Here is a 14810-nt window from a genome sequence, read left to right on the forward strand (position 1 = left end):
TTTGATCCCCCACTCCTCCACCTGCAGCTGCTGGAATGGCCTTGGGTCAGCCACAGCTCTCTTATCTGGGAGAACCGAGTTTGATCCCCCGCTCCTCCACCTGCAGCTCCTGGAATGGCCCTGGGTTAGCCATAGCTCCCATAGGAGTTGTCCTTGAAAGGGCAGCTGCTGTGAGAACTCTCTCAGCCCCATCTACCTCAAAGGGTGTCTGTTGTTGGGGGGAGGATAAAAGAGATTGTAAGCTGCTGTGAGTCTCTGATTCAGAGAGAAGAGGTATAAATCTGCAGTTCTTCTTCTTCTAGGGGATATAGTAGTTGAGCAACCTAGAGATGGAGACAGGGGGAAGATAGAAAACTGTACGTTCGTGTGGCATGGGATCTTGGTTCAGCTTTTCTCTCATTGCTTCTTTGGGGAAGTGAATGCCTTCCTCTGCAGCCCCAGCACTTTCCCCAGGGCATTCTTCACGTCCTTGTTGCGGAAGCTGTAGATGAGCGGGTTCAGCATGGGTGTGATGATACAATACAGTGTGGAGACCAGAATGTTGACTTCCGAGGAGTAGTCAGCACCGGGGCGGTTGTAGTTCACATTGGCCATCCCAAAGTGGATGATGACCACTGCCACATGGGAAGAACACGTAGAAAAGGCCTTGCGCCGGCTGGTGTTGGAGCGAATCCGCAAGATGGCGGACACAATGTAGACGTATGAGATGACGATAAGTAGGAATGGACCCACTGCCATAAAGATGCTGAAGATGTGAATGACCATCTCGTTGACGTAGGTGTCGCTGCAGGTGATTTTAAGGAGTGGTGGAACATCACAGAATATGTGGTCAATCCGATTGGCTCCACAGAAGGACAGATTGGTGGCCAGGGCAGTGTGGGTAGCTGAGTTCAAGATGCCGCCAAGCCATGAAAAAATGGCCAGAGAGACATAGACCTGACTGCTCATGAGATTATTGTAGTGTAGCGGTTGGCAAATGGCAGCATAGCGGTCGTAGGCCATGACGGCCAGCAAGATACTCTCTGTCCCCGTCGATGTCATCAGGAAGAACATCTGGGCCATGCACTCTTTGTATGAAATAGTTGATTTCTGGCTCGCTAAGTTAGCCAGGATCTTGGGGACAGTGACAGATAAGTTGCAAACATCCAAGCAGGACAGGTGGCTGAGGAAATAGTACATGGGGCTGTGAAGGCGGGAATCCAGCCGGATCAGGGTGATTAGCGTGGTGTTCCCAATCATGGAAAGCAAGTAGATTGTGAAGAAGACCAGGAATAGGAAGGCATGGGCCCTTGGGATACCAGAGAAACCAAGGAGGATGAATTCCTTCACCGGTGTTTGATTTCCACCTGCCATGGGCTCCATACCGTCCATCTAGAAAGAAAGGGCCAGGAAGGAACAGAGGTTAATAAGGACAAAGGCAGGACTCATAACCTTCTGTGTGTGTGTGTGTGTTTGTAATTCCATATAGAGTTATGCTCAGGGGTTGTTTTGTAGAAAAATAGATGGTGGAGCTCATTAGCATAACTCATTAGCATATCCCCCCTCCGAAAGCAAGAAAGGAGAGCCCTGGGCAAGCGAGGCCTGCTTCGGCTGGCTAGAGATTCAGCCAGCCCAAGCAGGCCTCGCTCACCTGGGGCTCTCCTGGGCCACCACCTCCTCAGACAAAAGGCCAGCAAGCCACCCGCCACCCAAAATCACATAAGTTGAGAAGGGGTGGCATGGGCTTCTCCAGGGGTTAATGAGGGCTGCTGGGGGTGTGGCCAAGCCCCTGGTGGCTGGCTGGCTGCCCGCTCTCCTCATCCATGGATTGTTTTGCAGCTGCACCTCCTATTCTGTGGACAAGGTAGGTAGGTGGGGAGGAGGAGGGGGAACCCGCAGAAAGGTTCAGGAGCTCCTGCTGAATTCAAGGCCTGCATATCATACAGCAAAAAGTGCAAACAAAAAACACCAAGGGTTTCTGAGTTCAGCAAAAAGGTGACATGATAGAAATCTACAAAACTGTTCATGATGCGGCAAAGCGAGAAAAGCTGCTCTTCCCTCTTAGAGGACTAGAAGCCGGCAGGAGATTGACTCGAAACACTTCACACGATGGGCGGTTGACCTGTGGAATTCCCTGCCGTGAAATGGTGTCTCGGGAGGTCCTATAGCACAGATGCGTTGAAAGAGGCGTTGGACAGATTTCGGGAAGAGAGGTTTATTGTTGGGTTTTAGCAGGCCTCCGATTCAGCAGGAGCTCACAGGAGCGCAGCTCCTGAACCTTTCTGAGGGTTCCCCCTCTTCCTCCCCACCTACCATTGAATAGGAGGTGCAGCTGCATAACAATCCCCGGACTAGGAGAGCGGGCAGCCAGCCAGCCCCCAAGGGCTTTGCCACGTCCCCAGCAGCCCTCATTAACCCCTGGAGAAGCCCGCGCCACCCTCTCTCCACCTTTATAGAAAAAGCCCATCAGGAACTCATTTACATACTAGGCCACACCCTCTGATGCAAAGCCAGCCGGAACTGCATTGCTGTGTGTTCCTGCTAAAAAAAAAAAGCCCTGGATTTATTGCTTTTACTTGTTTAATTTTAATGTCTTGTTATAACTCTGAAACTGTAGGTTTTTATTGTTGTTATTGTATGTTGTGATCCCCTTGAGCCTGTTTACGGGAAAGGGCAGGATATAAGCCTGCTAAATAAATAAAATGATGGACCGGTGGTATGATTCAATATAAGGCAGTTCCATGCCTGTGTCCTGGCTTGGGTGTGGATTTGAACCCAGGGCTCTGCACTCCCAGACCAGCACATTTCCTGATAACCCCAATGGCTTCTTTTTCACATTTTGATCTCACCCATGGTACAGAGCCGACGATAGCATAGCTCATTCCCAACATATGGATTGTAAAGATTTCATAATGCAGAATTACTAACAAGTGTTGGCATTCTTAGTGATTATATAAAATGGGAACGGTTCCCTCTTACATGGTTCTTGAACCACTGGTCGTTGTGAACGGCCCCTCCTCCTTGGATTTTAGCATGTCAATCCACAGTACATAAAACCAGTTCCATGTTCCCATCTCTGCCTTTAGGAACATTTGGACAGTATTGGTGCAATCTGGCACTCTCCCTCCCACTTTGGTTGTAGTTGTTCTACACAGACTTGGAACAAAGGAGAAGAGGCCCTTTAGCATTCAGTGCCCACCCAAAGGAAACCAAAACTTCTGCTCACATTCATTTCTTCTGGTCTCTCGCCCTCCTTCTCACCCCTCCTCTCCCTTTTCTCATCTTTCTCATGCTCAATCTTTACACTGCAGTGTCCTGGGAGAAGAACTCTTTGGTAGGGCTTTCAACTGCCTTTCCTTTAGAAAGCACCTTGCGCTTACTTACATAAGCGTCACCAAGTTGCAAACAAATTATGGTGGCCCCGAGTCAGTGGTTTTCAAGGCAAGTGAGAAACAGGGGTGGTTTTCCATTGCCTTCCTCTGCAGAGTCTTCCTTGTTGGCCTCCCATCCAAACAACGACCCTACTTAGCTTCTGAGATCTGACTAGATTGGGCTGCCCCCATGCTACCTTCCCTCCCAAGCCACCATGTGCATGGCATTATAAGCAAAAAATGATTTTGTGCTAGCTGCTTATGGAGGCACTGCATTGCTTGCATTAATTCAGCGTGTCGGAGTGGTGAAGAGGGCATCTCTTCTGAATTCCTGTGTATCTTTCAGTGTAGAAAAACAACTACTCACCTTGGTGTAAGAACATAAGAGAAGCCATGTTGGATCAGGCCAATGGCCCATCCAGTCCAACATTCTGTGTCACACAGTGCCCAAAATTTATATATTTATAAATTTATATATATATATATATATATATATATATATATATATATATATATATATATATATATATATATATATATATATATATATATACACACATACATACACACACTGTGGCTAATAGCCACTGATGGACCTCTGCTCCATATTTTTATCGAGCCCCCTCTTGAAGCTGGCTATGTTTGTAGCCTCCACCACCTCCTGTGGCAGTAAATTCCACATGTTAATCACTCTTTGGGTGAAGAAGTACCTCCTTTTATCCGTTCTAACCCAACTGCTCAGCAATTTCATCGAATGCCCACGAATTCTTGTATTGTGAGAAAGGGAGAAAAGGACTTCTTTCTCTACTTTCTCCATCCCATGCATAATCTTGTAAACCTCTATCATGTCACCCCGCAGTCGACGTTTCTCCAAGCTAAAGAGCCCCAAGTGTTTTAACTTTTCTTCATAGGGAAAGTGTTCCAACCCTGTAATCATTCTAGTTCCCTTTTCTGGACTTTCTCCAATGCTATAATATCCTTTTTGAGGTGCGGCGACCAGAACTGCACACAGTACTCCAAATGAGACCGCACCATCGATTTATACAGGGGCATTATGATACTGGCTGATTTGTTTTCAATTCCCTTCCTAATAATTCCCAGCATGGCGTTGGCCTGTTTTATTGCAATCGCACACTGTCTTGACATTTTCAGTGAGTTATCTACCACGACCCCAAGATCTCTCTCTTGGTCAGTCTCTGCCAGTGTGCGCTCACCTTTCAACGGCCTTTCCTTTAGAAAGCACCATGCGCTTCCTTATATAAGTGCCACCAAGTTGCAAACTTATTGTGGCGGCCCCCAGCCAGTGGTTTTCAAGGCAAGTGAGAAACAGAAGTGGTTTTCCATTGCCTTCTTCTGCAGAGTCTCCCACCCAAATAACGACCCTGCTTAGCTTCTCAGATCTGACTAGATTGGCATTAGAAGCAAAAAATTGATTTTGTGCTAGCTGCTTATGGAGGCACTGCATTGCTTGCATTAATTCAGCGTGTCGGAGTGGTGAAGAGGGCATCTCTTCTGAATTCCTGTGTATCTTTCTGTGTAGAGAAACAGCTACTCACCTTGGTGTGCTCACCTTTCAACAGCCTTTCCTTTAGAAAGCACCATGAGCTTACTGACATAAGTGCCGCCAGGTTGCAAACAAATTGTGGCGGCCCCCAGCCAGTGGTTTTCAAGGCAAGTGAGATGCAGAGGTGGTTTTCCGTTGCCTTCCCCAGCGCAGAGTCTTCCTTGCTAGTCTCCCCCCACCCTCGCAAGTAGTGGCCCTGCTTAGCTTCTGGGATCTATCTAGATTGGGCTACCCGGGGAGGGACTGTGGCTCAGTGGTAGAGCATCTGCTTGGGAAGCAGAAGGTCCCAGGTTCAATCCCCGGCATCTGCCAACTAAAAAGAGTCCAAGCAAGTAGGTGTGAAAAACCTCAGCTTGAGGCCCTGGAGAGCCATGAATGGGGCTGTGGCTCAGTGGTAGAGCATCTGCTTGGGAAGCAGAAGGTCCCAGGTTCAATCCCTGGCATCTCCAAAAAAGGGTCCAGGCAAATAGGTGTGAAAAACCTCAGCTGGAGACCCTGGAGAGCCGCTGCCAGTCTGAGAAGACAATACTGACTTTGATGGACCAAAGGTCTGATTCAGCATAAGGCAGCTTCAGATGTTCATATGTTCATGCTACGTTCATCCCAAGCCACCATGTGCATGGCACTGTAAGCAAAGAATAATGTTGCTTATTGACTGCATTGATTCAGCCTGGCAGAGCGGTGAAGATGACATCTCTTCTCCCTTCTTGTTTGTCTTTTTCTAAGGAAAATACGAGCAGCTTCTGCTAGAAAGCTACTCACCTTTGCAGAGGGCTGGATGGATGAATCAATGGATGGATGCCTTCATCTCCGGCTCAGTTCCAGTACATGTTGGCAAGGGAAACCGCACAGCCTTTCACTGCCTCTGCTTCTAGACTGAGAGGTCAGAGTGGAAATATGGCTTAGCTTGAAGACGACGGCATGGTAGTGTCTGGTAGTCCGCAAATGTGGACCTTATGGTCAGTCTGGAAGGTTTTTCTCCATCTTCAACAGGAAGAGCATCTCCTTGTAATTACTTTGTACGAGACTGAGGTTGATTGGAAGTGAGAATACTTTACTTGCTCTGGGGGCCTTGGGGATGAACCTCAGTTGGAAACCCACAGGGAATGGTGTGTAATTGCTGGAACTTTTGAGACTTGGTAGCCCACATGTGACTTTTTAGCAGACTCACTGAAGTCATACACAATGGATATTGCCTCATGGTGTCAGGGGATGTGTAGCCTGGAGAGGAGGCGGCTGAGAGGTGATAGGATCACCATCTTCAAGCACTTGAAGGGCTGTCCTATAGAGGATGGTGTGGAATTGTTTTCTGTGGCCCCAAAAGGTAGGACCAGAACCAGTAGGTTGAAATTAAATCAAAAGAGTTTCCGTCTCAACATTAGGAAGAACTTCCTGACTGTTAGAGCGATTCTTCAGTGGAACAGGCTTCCTCCTTGGGAGGTGGTGGGCTCTCCTTCCTTGGAGGTTTTTCAACAGAGGCTAGATGGCCATCTGACAGCAATGAAGATCCTGTGAATTTAGGGGGAGGTATTTGTGAGTTTCCTGCATTGTGCAGGGGGTTGGGCTAGATGACCCTGGAGGTCCCATCTAACTCTACGATTGTATTATTCTATGACCTTGAGGGTCTGATTCAAAAGAGTTTCCGGCTCAACATTAGGAAGAACTTCCTGACCATTAGAGTGGTTCCTCAGTGGAACAGACTCCCTCGGGAGGTGGTGGGCTCTCCTTCCTTGGAGGTTTTTCAACAGAGGCTAGATGGCCACCTGACAGCGATGAAGATCCTGTGAATTTAGGGGGAGGGGTTTGTGAGTTTAGAGCGGTTCCTCAGTGGAACAGGCTTCCTCCTTTGGAGGTGGTGGGCTCTCCTTCCTTGGAGGTTTTTCAACAGAGGCTAGAGGGCCATCTGACAGCTATGAAGATCCTATGAATTTAGGGGGAGGTGTTTGTGAGTTTAGAGAGGTTCCTCAGTGGAACAGGCTTCCTCCTGGGGAGGTGGTGGGCTCTCCTTCCTTGGAGGTTTTTCAATAGAGGCTAGATGGCCATCTGACAGCAATGAAGATCCTGTGAATTTAGGGGGAGGGGTTTGTGAGTTTAGAGCGGTTCCTCAGTGGAACAGGCTTCCTCCTTGGGAGGTGGTGGGCTCTCCTTCCTTGGAGGTTTTTCAACAGAGGCTAGATGGCCATCTGACAGCAATGAAGATCCTGTGAATTTAGGGGGAGGTGTTTGTGAGTTTCCTGCATTGAGCAGGGGGTTGGACTAGATGACCCTAGAGGTCCCTTCCAAGTGTATGATTCTATGATTCTACCCATGGAAGTATCCAGAACATAGAGTCATAGAGTTGGAAGGGACCATCAGAGTCATCTAGTCCAATCCCCTGCACAATGCAGGAACTTCATAAATACCTCCCCCACCCCTCACACACACCTCCCCAGTGACGCCTGCTCCAGGCCCAGGAAATGGCAAAAACCTCCAGGATCCTTTGTCAAACTGGCCTGGAGAAAAATTGTCAACTGACCGCAAAGTGGCAATCAGCATTTCCCCGGGTGTGTAAGAAAGTGCAACAAAACTAAGCACCAATGCAACTTTTCCTGCCCTCCCTGTGATCTGCCTAATTCACAGAATCAGCCAGAGTTTTTTTGTAGCAAGGCCCCATGAATGGGAAGTCTGGAGCTTTGGCTCTCCAGCATAGAAGAGGAGGGTGCTGGTAAATGGAGATTCCTTGCTCAGAAGGGCAGAGCCCAAAGTGTGCTGACCAGCATTGTTGTCTCGAGAGGTACACTGTCTACCAAGCACGTGCATGCATGATTAGATTAGATTAATTAGATTTATATCCCACCCTCCCCGCCGAAGCAGGCACAGGGCAGCTCATAAACAATAAAAGCAATAAAATCGCAGTAAAACAATTCAATTCCATCAAGCATTAATTAAACGTTTAAAACAATTCATCAGTTCGACGATTTAAACAATTGAAACAATTTGGTGCTAATGTCATTTTTTTTCCAATAGCATTCAGTGCTCTTAGGAAAGGAATGGTCCCCTGTGCAAGCACCAGTTGTTTCCGACTCTGGGGTGATGCTGCTTTCACAACGTTTTCACGGCAGACCCTTTTGCGGGGTGGTTTGCCATTGCCTTCCCCGGTCATTACACTTTCCCCCCAGCAAGCTGGGGACTCATTTAACTGACTTCGGAAGGATGGAAGGCTGAGTTGACCTAGAGCCAGCTACCTGAACCCAGCTTCTGCCGGGATCAAACTCAGGTCATGAGCAGAGCTTAGGACTGCAGTGCTGTAGCTTTAACACTCTGTGCCACAGGGCTCTTAAAGGTCAAGGTAGTCCCTGTAGTGTATCAAGAAATGTCATGCGACCAGACGGGGGGGGCAACTGGGCAGTCCCAGGAGCCCCAGCGCCGGGAGCCAGTTCCCCGCCTATCTCCAGCTGTGGCGGGAAGTTCAACGGGGCAGGATTGGCCCGACCAACCCAGTAGGCTGTACCCGGGATTGTATATAAGCGGGACCCGGCCCGCGTGTTCGCTCTCTAGCTACGTGCTCCCAATAAACCATGTTGCCCTACTCTCGTCTCCGTTTCGAGTACGTTACAGTCCCCTGTGAAAGTACCAGTCATTTCCGACTCTGGAGTGACACTACTTTCACAACGTTTTCACGGCAGACCTTTTTATGGGGTGGTTGGCCATTGCCTTCCCTGGTCATTACACTTTCCCCCCAGCAAGCTGGGTACTCATTTTACCGACCTCAGAAGGATGGAAGGCTGAGTCAACCTAGAGCCGGCTACCTGAACCAGCTGCTGCTGGAATCGAACTCAGGTTGTGAGCAGAGGGTTCTGACTGCAGTACTGCAGCTTTACCACTCTGCGTCACGGGTATCCTTTTATGCTCCATAAGTCAGCGATGCTACTATATCGAATGTGTACGAAGACTTGTTAAGCCTGTTGATTATTATCTTTTCGTGATAAAAATGACACTGTCTAGAACACATTAAAACCGACTGTGTGGTAAAGGAGTTGTGTTTTTGTCAGTTCTTCCTGTTGAAGGCCATGCTGAGGATAAGAAAGAACAATACTTCAAGTAAACAACTGGCTACATTGGGAAAGGTTTGGATTTCTGGACCATGGCTTACGCTTTCGAGATGGCGGTCTTCTATCAGGAGATGGTTTGCACCTTACAAAGGCAGGAAAAAGGGTGTTTGGTAAGAGCCTTGCTAGTCTAATAAGGAGGGCCTTTAACTAAATTGTACGGGGGAGAGAGATAACAATTCAAAGCCTAGTACGATCCCAATAACTGGAGATAAGAAGCAGAGAGTGGCACATATGCTAGGTAACACCACCTTGCAGGTATGTACAGAAACAAAACTCTCAGGATGCATAAAACATGGATTCCGATGTCTCCACACTAATGCACAGAGTATCGGAAACGAGCAGGAGGAAATGGAAGTCCTAATATAGGAAGAGAACTGTGATCTAATAGGGGTTCAAACAGACTTTGGTTCTGAAGCCTGATTCTAACTTTGGTCAAGAGGTAGATCTAAGCGGGCAGCTGTGTCGGTCTGAAGCAGTAGAACAAAGTAAGAGTCAAGTTGCACCTTTAATACCAACAAAGTTTCATTCAGAATGGAAGCTTTCGTGTGCTCTAAGCACACGTCATCAGTCGAGGAATCGGGTACAATGAGCAGAGCTACATATAGCTGGTAGGCAGTGGTTTTGACTGCAAAAGCAACTGTTTGTGTTCACAAAGATCACTGGATTGGAATGCGACCTTCTGATATATGGTTGCACCTGTGGGAGATGGTACCAGCTATCTCTCTGGTTTTCCTAATGAAAAAATTCCTTTCAGTTGAACCTAGTTCTCTGAAGATGTGGGAACGAAGGTCATTTGTAGTCACATGACCCTGGCATCCCCCTAAGGAAGAGATTATATCACCTGCTTGGTTCTGATTGGTTGCCAAGGGCCTGGGGGGCTAATCAGACCCGTGTGAGCTTGTCCAGAGACTGTTGCTCTCCATCCATGTCAGAGACGCCTCAGTTCTCACTCTATGACCAGATGACCTGACACTGCATAATTTTGGGACCACCTTTTGTCAAGCATTAGTGTTTTGAATAACCAAGCTATTGTTTGAATCAAAGACTTGTTTTATTGATAATCCAATACTTGCCCAAGGTACGATACCTTGGAAGTGATACAAAACGTTACATGGTGTGGCATCTTAAAGGTTACTTCAAAGGCAGAGTTCAGATAACTTCAAAACATAGCATACAGATGTGAATTGCACAGAAGGTTCAAAGCATACTATCAACTACCCATTTGGATACTATAACATCCCTTGGTTCCCACACATTCCTGACTTGCTGATATGTATGGGAACTCGGGGGAGAGGCACTTCTACTTTACAATATGGAGATTACTTGCATATCCTGCATCCTTGAGAGCTTGCAGGTGTGGGAACTTTGAAGAGAGATCTTTATTCAGAGAAGAGGGATAACAGAAAGAAAGGAGGAGGAAGTGTGAATATAAGATGCTTACTAAATTAATACTCAGAAATCTCATGCTTGACACCTTTCCCCACATGTCCCCCAAAGAGCACTATGGTCAGGGTCTTTCGATCCCCGGCTTGAAGGAGGCCAGGCTGAAGATTACTAGAGTCAGGACCTTCTCTGTTGCAGCCTCATGCTGGTGGAATGAACGTCCTGAGGAGGTTAGGGCTCTGCGGGATCTCTCTCAATTCTGCAGGGCCTGCAAGACGGTGCTCTTCCGCCAAGCCTTTGATAGCTAAGATCAGAGGCTGAAACATTAATGAAGTGATCAGATCCACCTCAAAGCACAGGCCTGACCCTATGATTACATCTGGATGTAACAGCTGGCAATGAAATTAGATACAGAATGGATAGGTGTCAAGTGCCTTGTAATGTATTTTTGAACAATTTTTGTTAAAGCTGCAGTACTGCAGTCCTAAGCTCTGCTCACGACCTGAGTTTGATCCCTGGTGGAAGCTGAGTTTTCAGGTAGCCAGCTCCAGGTTGACTCAGCCTTCCATCCTTCCAAGGTTGGTACAATGAGTATCCAGCTTGCTGGGGTGGGGGGTGGGGAGTGTAGATGACTGGGGAAGGCAATGGCAAACCACCCCATAAAAAGTCTGCCGTGAAAATGTTGTGAAAGCAACGTCACCCCAGAGTTGGAAACAACTGGTGCTTGCACAGCGGACTTTTCCTTTTTTCCTATTTTGTGTAAGCTCTAAGTTTAGATTTACATTATAAGCTACAGAATATCTAAAAGTATAATACATAAATATAGTTCCTTAATGTTAATTTATTTATTTATAGCAGAGAGAAAGCAAAAACAGAAAACACAGTAGTTTATCTGTTTCGTTATAGACAGTTTCTCTTGTCAGGAATATTAAGAGCAGATTTAAGATTACAAAATATTTGTGTGGGCTGTTTTATTACAAATTTACCCAGATTGACTTTTTATCTACGTTAAACATTTAGAATTCTTTAAAAAAATTGGAGACTGTAAATTTTCATAATGCTCTGAAAAACACAAGTTAATATGCTAAAGTTACCTCATCTCCCATACTTGATTATTTTTAGGTAAATAAAAATAAAAAATCTCCTTAGCCCACTCTTAATTACATTATTCTATTTATCTTCCATAGATAATTATAACACACTGAAGAAAGGCATCCCAATTCTTAAAGCCTCATTTGCCATTACGGAATCACTTATTAGCCCCTTTCATTGATTCAATATTAACCAGCTAAATGTAAAAAAAAGGCGGAGCAAAAAACAACTCAAAAACAGTTTAAAATCTCTTCTTTTTGAACGCTTTCCAAAATTTGATCATGTTGCTGAAATTTGCCTTTTCTTCTCTTGATATCTCCATTCGTTTTGTTGAAAGTGGTATGATCACTACTTCATCACATCTTCCCGTGCAGGCTATAGTTGATGTTGATTTCCGTTTCAACTTTATAACTACGCAGTTATATGTCTCCATTTTGCTTTTCTTCCAGACTTTTTCCAACAAATCTTTAGCTTTTTTTCTCAGCTTGACAGACATCACTGGGGACTCTTTAATACTCTGCTCATGTAGATGTTCATTTTCGCTGTATTTCAAAATAAAAGTCCCCGTCTATTATTGCACCAACTCTGCTAAACGACCAAGTTCCTGCTTTAAGGAGGTTATGTTAATCATAATATCATGCACTTTGATTTGAGCTGCCATTTCCTCCATTAAAAAAAACTCAGTCTGTTAATCAAAGTTAGAGAATAGTTCAAAGACCCAGTTAACCTGTTTCCTTCAACTTCAAATTCTCCTCCTGCATTTCAATTATAACCATTTCAGTCCTAATTAAGCATCACATACATTTCTCTTGTAAGCATATCCCGTTTTTGTTCAGACCATATTGTAACCAGATCTCATTGACGCTTATTTATTTATAAACCAAATCAATTCACATATCTTTGCTCAGTCCAGTTTAAATTGTTGAAAGTTTCCAGTTTGTTCTTTGCTTTCTGAAGCCTTCCTTGCGAAAAAAGGGGGGGTGACTTTATAAAGGACACAGACAAACATAATTAAGGATTAAAAAAAAACCCTTAAAACATGCTTAAAAGATTACCACTATTGCAATATTTTGTTTATTTAACATTTTCTGATAACTGACACCTCTTACTCTGAATTATTGCATCAAAATATGAAGACAATGTCTGTGCTGTAGCCATCTTGAGTATGCTGTTCAGGTGTTGTTCAAGTGTGTGTCTGTAAGTTGCAGACCTACTTTTGATTTATTGACATTCATTACAGAAATCTTATGGTCAATACTTAGAGCCTAAGGCCCAGGGGAAAACATGAAATGTCTGAGCACTGTGAGATTTTTGTACGCAAGTTACTTCATGTGTTGGTCAGCCACTGGAGAAAGTAGAGGCTTTGCGCTGTAACCCCTGTGCAATTGAGCAAGCCTGGCAAAGCAAGCTGTGATTGCAGAAGGAAGCAAGAGAGAGACAAGGAAGCAGATAATAGTGAGTTAGCATGGAGAGGAGGCGGCTGAGAGGTGACATGATCACCATCTTCAAGTACTTGAAGGGCTGTGCTATAGAGGATGGGGTGGAATTGTTTTCTGTGACCCTAGAAGGTAGGACCAGAACTAATGGGTTGAAATTAAATCAGAAAAGTTTCAGCTCAACATTATGAAGAACTTCCTGACTGTTAGAGTGATTCCTCAGTGGAACAGACTTCCTCGGGAGGTGGTGGGCTCTCCTTCCTTGGTGGTTTTTAAGCAGAGGCTGGATTGCCATCTGACAGCAATGAGGATCCTGTGAATTTAGGGGGAGGGGTTTGTGAGTTTCCTGCATTGTGCAGGGGGTTGGACTAGATGACCCTGGAGGTCCCTTCCAAGTCTATGGTTCTATGAGTTGCTTGTGGGGCTGATAGAAGCCCTTGGGAGCCTAATCTGGCCATCAGGCTGCATGTTTGACACCCCTGCTCTAGAAGTTGTTTTCAGGCACACCTCCAAGTCCACCTTCTGCTTCGGTTCCTACAGAGTTAACATCAAATTCAGGCTTCTGTCTGAGGTGTATCAGTATGAGGCCATTGCATAGCAGCTGAGCAACCTAGAGACAGAGAGAGGGAGAAAATGGGAAACAGGATATGTGTGTGTTGCGGGATCTTGGTTCAGCTTTTCTCTCACTGCTTTCTTGGGGAAGTTAATTCCTTACTCTTCAGACCTAGTGTCTTCCACAGGGCCATCTTCACCTCCTTGTTGCGGAAGCTGTAAATAACAGGGTTCAGCATGGGTGTGATGATACAATACAGTGTGGAGATCAGGGTGTCAATTTCCAAGGAGTAGCCAGCACTGGGGCGGTTGTAGTTCAAATTGGCCATCCCAAAGTAGATGATGACCACCACCACGTGGGAAGAACATGTGGAAAAGGCCTTGCGCCGACCAGTGTTGGAGCGAATTTGCAAGATGGCGGACAGGATGTAGACATATGAAATGACGACAAGTAGGAATGGACTCAAGCCTACAAAGGCACTGGCTATGTGAAGCACCATTTCATTGACGTAGGTGTCACTGCAGGCAATTTTAAGGAGGGGTGGGACATCGCAGAATATGTGGTCAATCTGGTTGGGCCCACAGAAGGACAGATTGGTGGTCAGGGCAGTGTGGATGGCTGAGTCCACGATGCCCCAGAGCCACGAAAAAATGGCCAGAGGGACACGGACCTGGCTGCTCATGAGATGACGGTAGCGCAGCGGCTGGCAGATGGCGGCATAGCGGTCATAGGCCATGACGGCCAGCAGGGCACTCTCTGTTCCCGTACACGTCATCAGGAAGAACATCTGGGCCATGCATTGGTTGTATGAAATAGTTGGTTTCTGGCTCAAGAAGTTTGCTAGGATCTTGGGGACAGTGACGGACGTGTAGCAAACATCCAAGCAGGACAGGTGGCTGAGGAAAAAGTACATGGGGCTGTGAAGGCGGGAGTCCAGCTGGATCAGGGTGACTATCGTGGTGTTCCCAATTATCGTAAGCAAGTACATCATGGAAAAGACCAGGAATAGGAAGATGTGGCCCTTCGAGATACCGGAGAAACCCAGGAAGATGAATTCTAACACCTGTGTTTGATTCCCACCTGCCATGGGCTCCATAGTGTCCATCTGGAAAGAAAGGGCCATGAAGGAACAGAAATTAATAAGGACAAAAGCAGGACTCGTAACCTTGTGTGTGTGATTCCATGTAAAATGATGTTTCTGGTATAGAATTATCTTTCTTGAAACCAGGGCTTTTTTGTATCAGGAACTCATTTGCATTTTAGGCTACACCCCTCTGATGTAGTCAATCCTCCTGGAGCTTACAGTAGGCTCTTGGAGGATTGGCTGCATCGGGGTGGAGG

General features: G+C 46.2%; 2 protein-coding genes across 2 annotated transcripts; both read right to left on the bottom strand.

Annotated features, from left to right (window-relative positions):
* Window positions 1–396: 396 nt before the first annotated feature.
* Window positions 397–1353, bottom strand: LOC132575813 (olfactory receptor 5T7-like). The gene has a single exon (XM_060244503.1). The coding sequence runs from the start codon at window positions 1351–1353 to the stop codon at window positions 397–399; it is 957 nt and encodes a 318-aa protein (XP_060100486.1).
* Window positions 1354–13599: 12246 nt separating this feature from the next.
* Window positions 13600–14556, bottom strand: LOC132575814 (olfactory receptor 5T7-like). Its single transcript, XM_060244504.1, has one exon. It carries the CDS (start codon window positions 14554–14556, stop codon window positions 13600–13602), a length of 957 nt encoding a protein of 318 aa, XP_060100487.1.
* Between the last annotated feature and the right edge of the window lie 254 nt (window positions 14557–14810).

The sequence above is a fragment of the Heteronotia binoei genome, chromosome 8 (assembly GCF_032191835.1).
Source record: "Heteronotia binoei isolate CCM8104 ecotype False Entrance Well chromosome 8, APGP_CSIRO_Hbin_v1, whole genome shotgun sequence".
Lineage (NCBI taxonomy): Eukaryota > Metazoa > Chordata > Lepidosauria > Squamata > Gekkonidae > Heteronotia > Heteronotia binoei.